Genomic DNA, 18,796 nt, shown 5'->3' with positions numbered 1-18,796 from the left:
AGCCATGGTAGGTCCTGAACCGTTCTGTGGCGTTACACATTAATAGGCTGGTATCGCTATGGGTGCAGAATAAAGTGGACTGTCCTTAGAAGCAATCTACAGGACAACGGCAGGCAAAAAGATTTATAAAATCTTCCGGTAGGGCCCACAAGCTGCTAAGCTCCATTCCATTTGTAACCTACATTAAATAATTAGATATGCTCGATAGACCGCAGCCCGACCAGAGCAGAAGGTTTGGACCTTGGAAGCGTTGGAAACTTTCATATCTGGAGTCTTGCGGTCTTGTAATAACCCCTTCCTTTTGCAGAATTGTCTTTCAACAGGGGTGCAGTAAATCGTTTATAATTAGCTATCTTTCTGAAGAAGTTGTCTGACTAAGCCGTCAAGGCAAGTACATACATAATGCGTTTAACACTCTGCTGTACCAAGCAAATAAAGAGAAATTCTGTTCTGATCGTAATTTTAAATACTTTTCTATTAGGTTTCAAAACGTGACGACTTCGTTTACGAAATATTAGAAACATCACCATTCGTGATAAAAAGGGACGTTTGGCTGAATTTCAAATTTCTAAATGTGAGATGAGGAAAAATTTCAAAGCAAATCCACCTAGAATTTTAGGTGAAATTTTGAGGTCGTAACTGAGAATTTAACAGGCCGATAAGACAGAGAAATTCCGCTATTCTCGCTTATAAAGAATATTTGCATATACTTTATAAAGTATTCCAGATAAACTATATGTGTTACAAACGCTTGGCGAATCTGATAATAAATTTTGGAACATCATAAAACCATAAACTTCTTCAAACATCGCCAACGAATGTGTGCTACTTTCTATATAAGCATTTATAAGCTTGTTAACAAAATCTAAAAAGTGGTCAACGCGTTACGCAAACAGGGATTGTCACATATATCTGACGCGCGCATTACATAAATGCATCCTTTTTTTTTAATTAAATTGTGAAACCAAACTTCATCATAAACACACAATTTAAGTTCATTCAAACAAGAGCGCATCTATTCGTACGATTTCCTACATAAACCTGATTATAATGTATGCAGCGAACATGTCGTCAACATGTACCCATGGACCTGGCAATATTATAATAATATAAAAGCAAAATTTTGATAAAAAAAAAAAAACAAAACAAAGCAATATTCGACAACATTTTCTAAAATTGAGAGAAAACGCGATAGAGAGAGGGAGACGGAGGGAAGGATAGAGATAGAGGAAGAGAGAGAGAGAAAAGTTTTTAAATAATGGCATTCAACTGAAACAAGAAATGCAATTTCACATTTTCGGTTAGTGCATCGTGTCAATGGAAATAAGCGCATTAAAAAGTCTATGGTTGTTTGTCACTTGCATTACACAAACACGGTTTATTATTGCTCGTTTTGTGATCTATTTTAATTAGAGACTTTATATGAAAATAAATTTTATGTAATAACAATAATATCGAGATTAAAACACGAAACACTAAACTCCAATCAAATTTAATATAAAAGATTTTTCTTATCAAATAGTGCTAGCATGCTGATGATAAATCTTAATTTCTTTTTCTTTCTTTTTCTTCTCTTTTGCAATATTTGATTTACTGTTGCTACAATGTAAAAAAAAAAAAAAAAATACTTGCACTTATATATATATAATTGCTCACTTTTAGTTGTTAATAAATTCTTTTCTCTTTATTATTTCTTCCGTTTTAATTAAAAAAAAGAACCATTGCTTTCTACATTTGTCCTTTCTATAGCGCTAACTTTTTCCACCTTATACATTCTCTTCATTTAAAATGAAAATTGTTTCATTAATGAAGACTCTATGCTTAACAATCTTAAGAAGAGTACCGCATGTTAATCACCGTAGTAGCAGTAGAGTTGTTGAGAATACTTGGAAAATTATACAAAAAATCAGGCTTTCAGTAATGCGCTATCCAACTACTAAACATGCCACTAAAAAAAGGATGGCATATTCACCTTAGATACTTGCATTTGTAACCGTCTTACTGATGTATTCATTCGAAACATCATTCACATATATACTTAGCATATATTAAGATTAAAACCCAAATTACTCGATAATTGATTTCTACTTCACAAACAACCAAACATCGATAAGACGTTTAAATAAGAGCTGTATGCTTGTAATTGCATATAATTCTAAAATATCAATCAACTTGCTTTCTTTATTTATAAAAAGAATTTCATGACAGTCTGAACACTTTGAATCTTCAACACCAATTTTTAATAAGACTTTTAAATTTGTTTACAACATTGTTTTTGGGGTTTTGGAGAAAAGCGTCCAATAAAATTATATACCCTGATCGGCATGATCAATTTGATCAAAATATCTGGATATTATATAGTCCCTGAGGTGGTTACAAGATACTATATATACATCATCTAGCGCCATTTAAATCAAACCACATTTCTGTGAAAACCGATACCGTCTAATTCATATCAGAAAAACCCAGACAAGTTTACTGAGTTACGCGGCCATTTAATCACAAATGAATTTCATTACTACAGATGATTATTTTACGCTCTAGAGAAGCATGATTTTTGTAAATGATTTCTGAAATAATGCTCAGCAGGAATGTCATTGTCAATTTTGATGGAAATTGAAAAAACAAATGCAACCTGTTGGAGATGGAAGAAGGGTTCATTTGTGTAGGGAGACAAAATGTTATTCAAATGGAAATTTCCTTTTTCTCTTTATATTATATATATTTATTGCATTATTTTAAATAAAACATTGTGTCTTCTCTCTCACTCTCTCTCTCTCTCTTCCCTCGTTACAACAATATATGATCGAGACAAAAAAGAAACGCAATATTTGTTTCTCGCTGACGTTTGTGTTTACTATGGTTCAGGCTTCGCCTACGTCGTATATCATTTCTGCAGCCTGAAAAAGCATTCCATCATTATTCGGGTTGAATTAAATGATATTTTTAATTCTAGACAATGGTTATCCAAAATTCGGCTTGAATTAATGCTCATTTTTTTACTTGGTTGTTTTGTTTGTTCTTAAGATTTATGACGTAAGTAGATTTAAGTATCTGGTATACTTATGTTTAAAAAAAGGCTAAAATTAAATGACGTAAAATATAATTTATTTTTCGTTATTCCATAACAATGTAAGCGCATTAAAAACATCTGAAAGGGAAAAACCATAAGTAATGGTGGTGGCATTATGCAAAAAGTAATAGCTGGTAGTCGCAATTGTTGTGCTGACATAGAATAGCATTAGTAGTAAACAAGATGAGAAACTGTTTAAAGTAAAGTCAAAGGGAATTAAATAAGAGGCCTTTGCTTTCGCTACTTAGTAAAATCCTTACGTTGCTTTTTGAAAAAGCTTAGAAGATTGGAGAAAATAAAGTTACTTAATTCGTTATAAGGGTAAAATTCGAAAAATTAAAATTGCGTTTACTTACATGATACAACCGTCAGCAGTGGGTACTGATTGTGTCGAACTCCGATACAACCATCAAAGGCTAGTCAAAGTGTATATGTTTTTACGATTAGAATGAAACTTTGAATTGACGGTTTTTCTTCTTGCTTTTCACTTCGGAGCTTCTCTGTGGCGCAAAGAAATACGAAAATATATGAACGCATTTTTCAGCTGATTACACAAATTTATCTTCGAAAAGCTCGTTCCCATTGCTAAAAATCTGAGTGCATTTCGACTAAAATTTCTCGGTTTACAACATTTATGGGGTAAATCAATGATTTCACTGAGCGATCTATAACAAGGCTACGTCTTATAAGTCGCTTTAGACATTTCAAAAATGTTCATGACAACTCATAATTTTTTCTGATAACGCATTGAAATACGTACCGTACCATTTTCATTTATTTACTGAGAACATGATTATGACATGAAAGTTTCATTTGCGAAAACGTTGATCTCAAATGTGATTCTTCTACTATCGCCAGATGAAAGTCAAATATAGGTTAGATTGTTTTAGCAACCTATTCGCAATTAGCAAAAAAAAGGATAATATTTTACAGTTTTCACCATTGATATTTTTCAAGTTTAAACGAATCGTCCCAAATAGTGCTAAAAAAGCCCAACTTAATAAGGAAAGCATTTTCATACGCTTTCTAGCTTATGAACTGTTGACTGTTGTCTACGGCTTGAGATGACTAACGAACTTGTTTTGATACGACAAAAGACAAATAACGAGTTGTGCTATTGTGTTTTTGCGAACTCCAGGTTTGCTGCTTTATCAATTTACCACATCTTCTGCCATTTATCTATATACAAAGAATTAAGCAATGAAACAAACACAATTGAAATGATTTAGTTACGCTAAGCTATATTTCACGGACGCATTTGTTTCTTAACCTTGAGGAGAAATAATAAATTTTGAAAATTGTCCAATTCATAGAATAAATGAAACAATTGGTGTTTAGCACTGGCTCTCTTCACATTGCGGTATCCGAAAAATGGAGAAAAAGAACGCAGTGTTCGTTTAAACAATTAAAAACTGAAATAAATATAAATAATTGCCCTTAATAGCCTTTTGAAGGATTCTTTAACGGGGAAATGTATGAGAATACTATGTGTGGTTTCACACGAATTTTAAACACCTGTCAATTTTAAGATAAAGGCTTTTTGCCGATTTTACATTTCTATCCTAATATTTCTCAGCTTCCGTGCGTATGACTGGATTGTAAATTTAGAACAGTGTACGTCCCTTCCATGAATTATTGACGAGGAAATTATTTTCAGAAACTTCTTTACAGAAACTAGTTTTTGCTCGCACGCACGCACTTGATTGACTTCTTCCTTCACATATTGCAATCGAACTCCTTTCGACTTTCGACACTCTACTTATAAACCTTCCGAAAAGTAGTCACTAAAATTTTCGTTTATCCTTTGTCCAATTGAGTCTCCAGGGAATTGTTTTTAATTTGTTTGTCAACCATCAGCTGTGTAAGACGTCTTTATGCCGCTTTTACTTTTCTACAAAAGTGGGTAGCTTCCAAGCGGACCTCTTTTACCAAATATGTGAATTTCGTAACATTGCCGTTCACTTAATCTCATTAATGCCGAACCGTATCATTCTCATAAGCTACCGTCCCATTTTCATACGCTAACTTAACTCTATATTCGCTTTCCCTGTGTTGATGGTTCCGAAAGACTCTCTCAATTAGCTCTTGTTAACTGTATAACACCTTTCGGAACTGGAATGCAGATACGGCTGTAATTCCCTATAACTGTGATACGTCTCCTCTAGAGCTCATCCATCAAGCATAGCACCTTCTGATTACCACTTGTTCAGATTGATGCAGCATGGCTTGGCTGGCACGCAGTTTCGAAATGCTGAAGAAGTGCGAAAATAGGCCCATGATTGTTCTAATGCCAAAGGAATATCGGTCTTTCGGCACGATATCACCATGCTGCCACAATGATGGGAACAAGTGGTGGTGGTCGAAAATATTTTGATCAATATATACTTGACAAATTTCAAAAATGAAGGTCTTTTTCAAATGAAAAAATGATCAAAATACATGCAAGTACCTAACATTGAGTAATTTTCTTACAAGGCTTTTTGAGGGGATTACTTTCAACAAGTTTCGTTCATTTTTGTTTAATGTCAATAATACCAGGTACTATCGCTCTCGTTATATTGTCTTCTTTTTTGCACTCTTTCGATAAGGAGTATTATACATAATAGTTTGTCGACTCTGCGAAGAAAACTTTGGTATATCAGGCATAACACTTTTAATATGCGACAAAGCAAACGGAAAATTCTGAAAAATCTGAAGACAAATCCTAACTGCGTGCACGCGCCAATTTACTTTACTGTCTAAACTAACCAATGTTACAATTTTACGTTACGCCAATTTCACAATCAAGTCAACTTACGTCAAAGTTTTAGAAAATTTTAAATAAATTGCGGTAGATGCGTTATTAACACAATTCGTACAATTCGATCTGCATGGCAGGCACGGTTATTTCCTTGTTATTTAGCATTTTAGTACGTAGTGTAGAAAATTTGCTAACAACGTGAACTTTCATCTAAACTTGAACTTTCTATTTGGCCAGTTTGCTAGAAAAATAGCAATAAATCGTTGATAAAAGGCTTAATTAATTAAAAAATACACATATTTTAAACACTTAACTAGAATAGAAATTAAATTTTAAAAAATCCAATACATATAATGCAATAAATTTAACGAAAATAAAATATCCAAGCAAAAGGTTATGCTTTCCATTTATGAGAGAGAGAGGCGTACCTATGATATAGGTGGCATGCCGGAATGTGTTGCACATTTGACCTTAAACGGATATATTAATGTCGAAATGCTTTCGAACATAGCAAGTAAATGCAAATTTAGTTTTTATATAAAGATTGCAAGATTATACGTTTCATACTCACTACTTGTGTATGGGGCGATATTAATTCAATTCTTTCGTAACAAACAAAAATATGCCGTAGAAAGAATATTCTGCGTACTATGCGTCTGTCTGTCTCTACATCTACTGTTGGTATTTCCAAAAAAGGCTGAATTTTTCATATTTCGTTATTGAAAAAAAATTGATTGAATATGGATGACGGAATGAGGCTGTTGTTGAGCACAAATAAACCAAAACGCTATAATTGTGGAGGGTCGATGGCTCAATATCCTACGCCACTTTATATACAACTATCCAAAGGTAAGAATTTAATAAATGTAAACAATTTTAGATGTATAAAAATGTGTCTTTGAAAAGATCTTACACGGGGGTGGGTCCACAAAATAAACTGATATTATCCACAGTTAGTATACTTGGTTTCGTTACGAAACAATCTTATGTTCTCCAAGTCAGCAAATTACATCTTGCTGTCACATAAAGGCTTGCTTTCCAGACGAGGCGGATGATCGGAAAAGTGAACTAACTTAGTTCAAGTTTAGTCCGTTGAATAATTTTACAACATTATTTTAAATCGATTGGCATAATAGAAGGTCAAGCGTGCTGAGTGTTATAATTAGAGAAATAATTTGTAACTTTCGTTGTGAAGTTTTCTTCATAACAATTATGAAATTTTCTCCTATATATGATGTAAAGATTGTTTTTCACATATGGAAAAATTATTATTTCTGTTGTCAGGGTATGCGTCAGCGGCTGTTGCAGGCGTTCTTACCTTCGACATTTCTATTTCCCCGCATGATTAAAAAATTCTGCTGCCCACTTAAACGTTATTACTAAACTTTGTTTATTATTTATAATGAAAATATTAAAGAAGAGATTTATCTTCTAGAAATAGAATGTAGTTCACATAACCCAATGGCTAACCGTCACAAAGTATATATCCAAGGAAAATCTAATGGTTATGCTTCTTACTTTAAAATTCTACGATGACTTATCATATAAATTCACGGCTTAAGTCAGAGAAAGCAATGTTGCGAAGGTTAAATGATCAAAACTTATGTATGTATGTGTCTTTCGCCTTTCATTGGCAGTCCATTCGAACAGTCAATTACAGGAACTTAGTCAGCTTCCTTCCGAGCAGTGCACTTACGGATTGTTACAGATTACTCTTATATTTCGGTGAAGTTCTTCAGATGCCAATTCAATCCAGAAGGAAGAGGAAGTGCAATTTTCTTCTCTATGCCTCTGTTCCAAATCAAATTGACCGCATCCGAAATATGCCAGTTGGCTTATTTGGACTGTGGCAACTCTCCCATATTTCATTCCGGTCTTAATTGCAAGCATAAAATACACAACTCTATGCCTGCAATGCTTAATCGATAACCAGAAAAGCTAACAATAAGTAAAAATAAAATATGGCATAAATTTTTTGGAATTCAAAGCAATCCCAAGCAATCGTGTCGCAAATTTCGCGTGAAACATTGAAGTAGTCGTACTGCGAATGGCAAAAATATCCATCATATTTATCACATCTGGCTTTGATCATTTTCATATATTCTTACGGATAGAAAAAAGTCTTAGATGACAAGTAATTTTCATCAAATTAAGAAATTCTAGCATCAAATGCATATCTTAGAGCATTTAAGGTAGATGATTTCATAACTGTTGCACATAACATGAAAAGCTCTAGAAAAATATATATAAAACATAAAAGGGAATATGCTTAAAAGTAAATGAAGTTGTTGTGTTATTATTAGATTTTAACTTTACACACTATTTAAAAGATTATCGCTAGCTTTAAGAAATAGTTCAAATTTTCACAGCTACATATATGGTAGCATATATATGTTTGTAATATAAAAAAAGATTAAAAAAAGGCTTATAACTAATAGTTCCTTTTTTTCATATAAATTTTACATAATTTATTCATTGCTTTAGTTGGTATTCTCCTACATATGTAGGCATTGAATGGGAGAAAAGCAAAACGAAAAGTCGAAGCCAAGTGCCGTTGAAATTTTCTTATATTGTCTTAAAGGGTTTTCGGTGAAAAACTTGTTTTCTCATTCATACATATTTCATTGTAGAAAGGTGAAAATCCAGGCATAAATCTAAAAGTAAAATTTGCAATTCATGCCATTGAGATACTCACACGTATACAATTTGCATAATTCACTGCAATTGCAAAGTACCAAACTGTTCTGAATATATATGTATAGGATGGTTGCCTAGTCAGCCTATCGTCTGTGTGTCAGGAAAACTATTAACAAACGATATATGTTTAAAAATTTTAATAATATAGTCTACGCTAATAAATACTAGTTTGTGGGGCATAAAATTTATTTGTAACTATTTAAATTTCAATTGGAACACAATTAATAAACTAAGGAATACCATTCGTCACTTACGGAAACAAACCATTTTAGATGTCGAGCCGTATTAGTTTCTTTGGAAGACAGCCAGCAGTCCTAGCAGTCAAACTTCAAATTTCGGACGGCGCGATGGAAAAGTTAGACTATCAAAATTATCTCAGAAAAAAGTTAAACAAAAAATTGACGAAAAATATCGACAATACTACTAATCACACCACGCGCATGTTAATCCTAATCTCGTTCCACCATTATTTACAACAAACAGCCGCCTAGGCCATACCATCCATGTCATGGCTTTCACACCTATGGATCCTTAAGAGTCGATTCCTTCAGCTTGGATCAATTTTGGACAAAATCGTTTAGTGAAACTTAATACTTAGTTAATGCCAAAACCTTTCTCATATTGGAAAACTCAGTTTGGGACCGTCTAACCCTTAGAAAATCTTGAAAGTACTTGGAGAATTTAATATCAATAAAATATCTGACTTTACTGAAGTAACTAAAACAACCATCCAGTTTGCCTTTAATAAAAAAAAAAAAAAAAAAAAAAAGAAGAGAGGATAGTCTTGGTTGCCTAGCACTCATTCTACTTTCTTATCCTAGAGTTTATTTCTTAGGTTCAAATAAATTATAATAACAATAATAATAGCAATAAGAAAAAAAAAATAAATTCAGGACAGAATGTAACCCAGTGTCATGATAAGTGCTTTTGTTTTTCGTCCGAAATAATTGCTTTTTTCAAGCTTTACGTTACTTTAAAACAGTATGAACAACCGAAACCTGTCAATTTATATTCCATCGCAAATGCATTAATCCTGATAGCCTTAATTCCGTGCTGTGAAAACGAAAAATTGAATAAAGGAGAAATTTTGAAAAAAAAAAGTAATTGGAAAATTAGATAATTGAAATTATTTGTATCAGCAGTTCCCAGTATGAAATAAGAGACCATAGATTTTTTTCGACCGGTAAGTGTCTTCAATAAACGATAAGTGAGTAGCCAGCAATTCAATTCCACTATAAGTCCGGGGTCACCGGATAAGGAAAGGAAAATTGTATCAATTCCACACTCTACTCCCTACAGGGAAAACCCAAAAAAATCTACCAATTTTCTAGCATTGCTCACCAATCAAGGTCCCTTTAATTGAAAAAAATTTATCGTCATTACATCTAAATGCAACTTAATGCCTCAACTAAGCCCTTTTACAGCTAAAAGAGTTTATGGATATTGGCGTCTTTATTAAATCCAAAATCTCCCATAAATACATCAACTTAAGCTCAAACGTACAGACCCCTATTATTGAAATAAATATAACTAAAAAAAATTTACTATGCTCTCGCAAATCTTTTCTTCGATAGGACTTTACAATTTATTTCCTACCCTTTGTCCACCAGTGATTATTACTGGAACTTCAATAGTGCGATATTGCAAAATGCAGTCCTTCAAAGCCATCTTTGCCTTTTAGATTACGGAAAGCATTATCCACATTTTCATATATATATATCCAAAGTTTTCTAGAAATTATGGTTTCTTGTGTTTAAGCCTAGGCCAGCAACGAATAAGACTTACGCTGAATAGACATTCTTGTGCACATAGATAGTTTCAAGACATCTTCATTGTACGTTTTTCTTATTATACAACTTATTATTGCTTATTTATTTATTTAGATTATCATTTAATTAAGCTATGTGTTGCTTACATAACTTTTTGACATCACAAAACTAAAATGCCGTAAATTAGTTATCTTTACTTGATGCACATTGGTTTTCAAAAGCAATATTATAGATATAGAAGCACAGAATATTCACAACGGCAAACGATAGCATAACAATGTTCAAGGACTGAATCGGTTACGTTTATTGGGACAACGCTCAATTACCAATGGGACATAGCAATTCTAATTAATGAACAAAATTGCATCGAATGCAACGATTGAAATGAAATTTTCATTAAGTATTCATAAAATTCTATCGCAAAATAAACTGTTAAGATAAAAACTTATTATTTTAAGTTGGCTTTCGCTTACTGGTCTCGTTATAACCGCTCAGTTTTCATGTGCGATCCTTTTTCTCTCCCCGCGTCTATTTAGTCATGAATGGTAACATTTCGGTTCTCTCGTTTATGTAAATATTCGCAAGAAAACAAAACTTATTTATGTGGTTTGTAAAATGCTCAGATGTTTGTTTTCAGTTTTTTTTTTTCTTTTTTTTTTTTGCTTTATTCAAATTCTCTATAACTTGATTGTGTATGTATGGTTTCCATGATAGCCTAACTAGAAAGACTGGCCGCTAGAGCATTAATTAAGCTCAATAACAACAAACTCGTAGGCATGCATGCAATATCAACACATGTCCTACTTCGATACGTTACAATACGATATGATATAAAGATACACAGATGATATGGTGAACGTATAAAACCCGTACGTACGCACTAAAAATGTTTATTCTTTGCTTTAGCTGAATTAAAAATAAGTGAGAAGCAAAAAAAAATTATTTCCTTTGTTTATGCTTTCGACAAATACAGCAGAAATGAAAATACGTCCGTATGAAGGTGAATCCTTTGTTATTGATTGCGACATAAAACAAAAAGTTGAAAAGATTGCAGAGAAAGGATTTTTTTGAAAATGTCTGTAACGCGTTTAACGATAATGAGAATATAATGTTAGTCCGTAGATGACTTAGTAAAGATTTTATTTCGTTTCGCATTTCAATAGTCAAACTTTATGGTGGTAAAGGCTGTCGTACGCATATGAAACTAGCGAGCGTGAATGTCAGGCTTTACAAATTACACGGTTATCTGCATCTTCAAAAACAAGCTTATTATTTCTTAGAGCCATTATTTCTTAGAGAGTGAATGCAAGTCCTAAAAAAGCTCTTCGCCATGATTAGCGAGCGTAGTGTTTCCTGTGATTTACTTTAATACACTATTCCAGTTAGTTGAACAGCATAAGTTAGATCAGTTAGCGAATTAACAGAGTGGACCTGTTAATTCGCCGTCTTGTCTTCCTATCACATCCGGGCTTATGCGCTTAAAGTCATTCGCATTTCCGCCATGTATATAAAAGACCTGAACGAGGACAGTCGTCATCATGTCTGAAATTTATCCTGCGCAATTACCTACCACCTACATTAGCGCAAATCCTATTCTGTTCAGCGTAGAAATATCCTATAGTTGCGATCAATGGGATCTCATTTAGCTTCACTTTGCAATTTCTTCCAAAAACGTGCTCATATAAAATAAAGCTTTTCCTTTAAATTTTAGGTAGAACGAACGTAACGATGGCTAAGCAAAATAAAAGTAAAAATGGTTCTCCCTGCCAAATGGTACGATTTGCATCCTATATCATACACTAAGTTCAAGTCCCTAAATCCTTTTTTAAAACAAAGCTTTTCAGAATATATAGTCACCAGGACTCTATTGCGGGTGCGAATAAGTGTCCGCCGATTTTTTTAGCAAAATTCAGAGGAAATTGTAAAAACGTAGCATAAGATATTATATTCAACTAACTTACCCTAACTACCCATTCTTTACGCTGAATATGATGTAAGTGCAAAACGAACAACTGGTTTTTTAAGGTTATCGCCAAAAGAACCCATATTTGGTTATCGCCATAAGAATGAAAGCACCATTCAACTAAACAATAACTCGTGTATTGAAACCCGTAGTAATCGGAAGGAATAATATCTGCTGATAAAAAGCTAGAACAGCAAATATTTTCTTTAGATAGACCCACCTTGTACTATACTATACCAATCAATTCGGAATCAATTTCTGAATCGATTTAAAGTTGTCTGTCCATCGCTTAGACGGACATTTTGATGAAATTTGATATACTAATGTATTTTGTCACCTTCTGCTTTAATTACAGATTATCTACTAATGGATCGATTTGAAACACGTTTACTGAACAAACTTATGTGATTGACGTATTTCATCGATAGCAATCATTAAATGTAACATTTATGACGGCTTAAACTTAGCAAATTTCAGGTTTTTCACAATTGTTTGGCCATTGTCCTTATGTCCATAACTAAAAGTTATAACTCATAGAAGTTCGCTAGTATATCGCTTGTGGAAACGGTTTGAGAAGGACCTTGAAGAAATCAAATGAAATGAAATAATATTTTTATTTACATTTTTGAAAACCGTACGAACAGACAGACAACCTTAGTTGTATTGGCTGAAGTGCCCGATGAATATTATTGTGCCTTATATACCAGTTAACCAGTAATGCATATAAACATGTTTTTGTGTTGTTATTCTGCTTAAATCACTCCCTATCTTTCTTTCTTTCTTTTTCTGTCCCCGTCTCTCCACCTCCCTCTTCCTCTTTGTCACTATTTTCGTCTTTTTCTTCCCTTACAAGTCTATAAAAAATCATTGAGAATGAACAAAGACCAATCTTTTAGTAGCAATTTTAACCATAACTCAAACTCAATTTTATTTCTATTTCTATTTTTTATTTCTCTTGTTTACTTTATGTAAAGGTTATAGTGGACAGTTTTCGTAGAAAGCCATATTTTTTTTATTTTCCCAATAAATTGTTCTGTATTTGCTTGGTAAAATATTTTTCCTGTCATATTGTCTTAACCTCTGTAAAGAGTAACTAATTGCTTACCTTTCGACCCCTTTGAATTCGTTTGTTTTTCCTTTTGCAATTTTTCAAAATTTTCTTTGTGTCCGGCTATCCCATAGTAAAGTTGTTTTTTTTTTTTTTTTTTTTTTTTTTTTTGTTTTCTTTCTTATATAACAACTGCACCAGGAAATTTTTTTCTGTTTCTCACCCACACACATATACATCGATATGGAAATGAATTGTGTTTTTAACTTCCGCTTAAACGCTTTATCGTATGTATTTCTTTTTTTTCCCTTCAGATTATGGTCTTTTTTATAATGTATTCCTAGACATGTATATGGTCCGGAAAATCGTTTGCATTTGATAAGCTTAATTTAAGGCAGTTGTTTATTGTCAACGGTTTTTGTTAAGACTTCTATCATAAATATATGAAATATCTGGAACGACATATACATAATTATATACAAAATATGGAAATCTATTCCATTTCATATAAGAATTCTATTGCTGCTGCCTAAGTTTTCCTAGCGGTGAAAAAGAGTATTTGAAAAAAATAAATAAAGCAACCATTAGTCTTTATGGCAAAGCCCCTAAGGATCAAAATATTAACAACTTTTCACTTCGTTCGTAACGATCTGAGGTTATCATCAAAAACAGATATGCTTTGGATTTGCATAAGACGATTTAGCCACGCCCTTTCGTCATCTCATGTCAAAATTCAGTGAAATGATAACAAATTTTTAATTTTTTCAAAAAAACATTTATTCATTTTATTTCCTTCGACGCAACACTTCTTTAATGCTGCATACATTTCATTTTTAGCGCTTAGACAACTGGTTCCATAACCTCTAATAAATTCGTCTGCGTTAAAGGTGTCTACAGTTATAAATTATTTAAATCGCTACATTAGTGTATACTCCAATAAACACTTGAGAAACGCTGCGGGAAAGCTTCTTTGAGTCTCATGACTTTGAATTTACTTTAGATTTATTTTTATTTTCTGCTTTGATTTCAGTGATTTCGGGCATTTTCGTCATTTCAACCAAATCATCAAGAGAAAAAACAAATAAGGAAATCATATTCAGCCGTGACCGGTCACCGCGATCCTAAAAAGAAGCAAAAGAACTGAACTTTCTTATTCTTCAAAGTTGGGTAGACGCTGCTGATTTTTCTTTTCGGAATAAAGGTGAAAATTGATATGCAGTAGAACCGAAAAACATGCAATTTTTGTTGCATAGTTGTGTAGGTGTTGCAGTCATGTCCTTGGACCACTTTGGATCATTTTCAAATTGTTTTGCAAATTTGTAGCCGATATCTTCATATTTACAAACGGGAGTATATTTGCCACAGATACTACAGCGTTACGCAGACGTCTAGATGTATAAGTGAAGGTGAAGGGACATACTTAGGTGCACCCATCATCTTTTGGTGTTGGGTATGAAAATGTAAATTCAATCAATTTATCCACAAAGTCGTTGAGTTCATCTCTTTACATTTGCTGTATTTCCCCTTCTTTAGGTATCAACAAAAAAAAAAAAAAAAATTTAAAAAAAAACGAGTTGATGTGTTCATATCAAACAGCAGAAAAGGACACATAAAGGTTGTAGAAAACTGCTACACCTTTCAGGACATGTTTGCTGGCAAACAAAACCACTTGTAGTTGTAAGTTGAAACCAATCGCTTAATACTGTTGATTGTAATACGAAAGCGTTAGCGCTTTTAAGTTTAAGTTTAACATCAGTCACTTTTCCACAATATTTTGATAGTGAAGTCATTTGGCAAAATTAAAGAAATCATCCTTGATGTGAACAGCCTGTTATCTAATATTGGAAAACTTTGTCGTTTAAAATGTGCAATAGAAGCGATATGCAATGGGGTTGTACTAGTTGTGTACAAGATTTTTTCTTTCTTTTTTTTTTCTTATTTATTTATACATGATTTTTTCTTTTTTTTTTTATTACTTTTTTTTTCTTTACTTCTCTTTTTTTTACTTTGTATTAGCTTTTACTATTAATTACTATGAGATTTACTTTTAAGAGTCAATTGAATTTCGCTGTATTTTAGCTTAGTTTCATGTCTAAATAAATAAATAAAAACGAGTAAGAAAGTTAAATTCGGTCGGGACCGAATCTTTTATATCCATCAGCGTTTACCCCAAAAAAGATAAAAAAAACAAAATTCTTTTGCTCTATAAAGTGGAGTGGACGCAGTTGATTTTTTCTATTTTCAAAATAAAAGTTTTCGTTGTAGACGCATGTGGGCATGTGTCCGCGTGTCCTTTGAACAGTTTCAGGTCAATTCTAAATTCTTTTGCGAATTTTAGGCGATATCTTCATTTTCGCTAACGGGAGAATGTTTACCACAAATCCTACAAAGTTGCGCAACAACAGACAAATGGACAGATGAACAGGCGGACATGTTTAAGTGCATTCAAGGGTTGTAACTGGCCGAGAATTTATATACTTTACGAGGCTTTTGAAGCTTGTTTCTACGTGTTGTACAGGTATTGAAGAAATCTTTCAATTTTGATACACTATAACATTGTCCATTTTTGTACACAGATGCAACGCCCAAAAAATACGCTTTCAAATTTTTGTACATTTATTTGCTATAGTTCATGGGTAATGACCTCCAATATTTCTGCCAAATTTGCAGGCGATAGCTTTATTTTTGCGACCAGGAGAATGTTTACAACAGACATTGCACAAAGGGACAGACGGTTGGATGAACATGTTTAAATCGAATTAAAATTTGATGCTGATTAAGAATATATATAACTTGTGGAGTCACTGATGCTTCCTTCTGGGCGTTGCAAACATTTTGACAAAATGAATATACCCTTCACACTTCGGTGATGAGTATAAAAATAAAATATTTTTCGAAATTGTTTACTTCTTGTTTCATCGTAGCTTTTTGCACAAATCCTACATAGGTGCCGTGAAGGCATGCCCTGCTTCAAGACGAATATGAATCTATAGGTACGCTCACAAATATCTCAAGATCAACGATTCTAATGACTGGGAAAACAGAACCATTTCCAACAAATAACTCCAAATAAGAAAAAATGAATTACTTAAATAACTTTATTAATAACTTTATTAATGTTCAAACAAAAAACTTCGAAAGAAGAAGAAGATTCTAATAACTTGTTCAATTTATAAAAATATTTGAAAATCAAATCATTTTGTTGGCATAGAAAGTTTTCATTATGAAATTTTTCATCTCAAAATAAAAAGCGAATTTTTACCAAAGCCATTTTTGCTATATAGTTAAACAAAAAAAAAAAATTATATTTTCTATTATATAGCATTGGAAAGGAACAAAATGAATGCAACTGATCGGTTTTTAAACGGAAGTTTTGAAAACATTTTGTTATCTCAGAAATTGTTAAGCCGTGAGAAACGCCACGAAAGCTATGTTGGTATTCCTAGTGAGGTCAGTTTTTCTATAGAATTTATGTGACAACTACACGCAAAACTTTTCCAACATTTTTTAGACAAAGTTCTTTTCTTCTTTGTTTTTTTTTTTTTTTTTATTTTATAGAGGGAGCGTTGTTATCGGCCACCAAACGTTAAAGAATCTGTGGAAGAATCCTGCGACTTTGTGTGGAATAATCCTAATTGCCAGACTTTAGATCCCCTTATCGAGTATTTAAGAATTATAGTGTGCTATTTGCAGGTTCCAAATAGTACAGTGGGGAGAATTTTCATTGTTTTCTACACATTAATATTCGTCGTAATCTATAGTCTATTTATGTTTGTGATTAGCAAATATTTGTAAGTATGATAGCGTTCAGCATGATTCAGCAGTTTTTGAAATTTTTATATTTACATTTATTATTTTTATAGTTTGTTGCCGAACAGCTTAGTATTACTAAGACGATTTAAAATGAAAGAATATAGCTTTGGAGCTGGTGTACTGGCGCTTGTCTTCACATTGCCATCAATTATGAGCAATATTTTAACCTGTTACTCTTTGCATCGTAACTACTCAGTCTTATATAGTGCAGGAGTGGGAAAAGCTTTGCATTGTTTGCTCCTTGGTTTGGCTCTGATATGCATTTTTGCCTACGGAAAAATCGAGGGAGCCACACTAATGCGTGATATTGGTTTCACAGCGGTCGGGTCTACGTTCGCTTATGCCGTCATGTATCACGAAATGCATAATCTAAGAAAAATGAAACATCAACAGTCAGAACCGTTTATTCATATAGCTTCATATATATCAATAATCGTCTTTCTCATATATCTCGTAAATGTGTTAGTATTTTCGAAACGTAATGTAAGAAAAAGTGCACCGAATAGACAGCCGGAAGAGAAGACAACAAAGCTTAACGTGAGTGAACACGATATCTCAATACCTTCTAGCTCAGAGAGTTTACCTAGTGATGAATATCGGGGGATGCAACAAAATCCTATCGAAAAAAATGTCGATGCTATGGCAGAGTTTTTGATATCGATCAGCCCATTCCATAATGTCAAAGGCGGCGCGGGCATTAAAATTTTACTGGTTATTAAGTTTAAACAAATAATTGCAAATAACATTAAGTCAAAATTTACTTTCAGGCACCCTTCTTTTTTATAACGGCACTTCTAATACCTGTCGTACGGCCGGAACGTAAATTACACGGTTGGTGTAAATTTATTTTTTGCACTAGTTTCCTGCCAACTTTAATTTATGTAATCCAATTGAATTTTACTCACAAAATGTACATTGGAATTTTGGCTTTAATCGTTTTTTGCCAAATAATGATTATGGTCTTTACACATAAACAGCGAGTTCCCAAAAATCACGATGTAAGCAAAACGTGTTTGCATAAAAATTTAAAAGTTTAACAATTTTTCTTTATATAGTTTCTTGCATTGTGGGGGCTTTGCGTTGGTTTCTTGTTAACAACTATAATAGAAATCGAATGGCTTGTATTAAACTGGCAAATTATGAATTATGTGTTTGATTGGACCGACGATGCAATATTATTATTGGTTTTTCCTACCTTATATGTACTTTTAGGTAAAAGGACAAGATCGCTATCGCATATCTCATTTGAGAGATAATCATTTTTATATTTTTTTGCATTCTCCTTTTGTTGTTCTTCCTTTCATATTATTTAAACAGTAAGTGTCTTTGTCCTAACACTATTACATGAAGATCGAGTTGAAATGGCTTTCGGCCTCGTTATGGGCTTGGTCTTAATTCATGCGTACTCAGCAATGCCAGTTATAGCATTTTCTTCATGCTTCGTAGTAAATGAATTCGTAAGTACGACAAAATTTTCATTCAGTATTATGGTACTGTATACGTATTCATTTCACTAGCTTGTTGTCAGCGCTGGAACGACTATGGTAGTTCATTTTACGTTTATGGCGTTAACATTTATTTTAATAAGCATTTCTCTGACTGGCTTTGAGCTTCGACGCAGTCTAGGAGTATTTTACTTTATAATGCTCTGCATATTTGATTTTCATTTACTTTTATGCAACTCTTGGATCAT

The 18,796-nt window shown here is 32.9% G+C and overlaps 1 protein-coding gene across 1 annotated transcript in view; it reads left to right on the top strand.

Moving 5' to 3' along the window:
* Positions 1 to 16,629: 16,629 nt before the first annotated feature.
* The window catches only part of LOC119632805, a 35,665-nt gene continuing 33,498 nt past the window's right edge, over positions 16,630 to 18,796 (top strand). Inside the window, exons 1-6 of the mRNA XM_038025921.1 lie at positions 16,630 to 16,740; positions 16,849 to 16,952; positions 17,154 to 17,797; positions 17,854 to 18,101; positions 18,159 to 18,315; positions 18,421 to 18,560. Of these exons, the coding sequence (XP_037881849.1) occupies positions 16,630 to 16,740; positions 16,849 to 16,952; positions 17,154 to 17,797; positions 17,854 to 18,101; positions 18,159 to 18,315; positions 18,421 to 18,560 (1,404 nt within the window). The remainder of the gene's footprint in view (positions 16,741 to 16,848; positions 16,953 to 17,153; positions 17,798 to 17,853; positions 18,102 to 18,158; positions 18,316 to 18,420; positions 18,561 to 18,796) is intronic.

The sequence above is a fragment of the Glossina fuscipes genome, unplaced genomic scaffold (assembly GCF_014805625.2).
Source record: "Glossina fuscipes isolate IAEA_lab_2018 unplaced genomic scaffold, Yale_Gfus_2 2, whole genome shotgun sequence".
In the NCBI taxonomy this organism is placed as follows: domain Eukaryota; kingdom Metazoa; phylum Arthropoda; class Insecta; order Diptera; family Glossinidae; genus Glossina; species Glossina fuscipes.
Note: the sequence above shows the minus strand (reverse complement) of the source record. Positions and strands in the feature narration are given on the sequence as shown.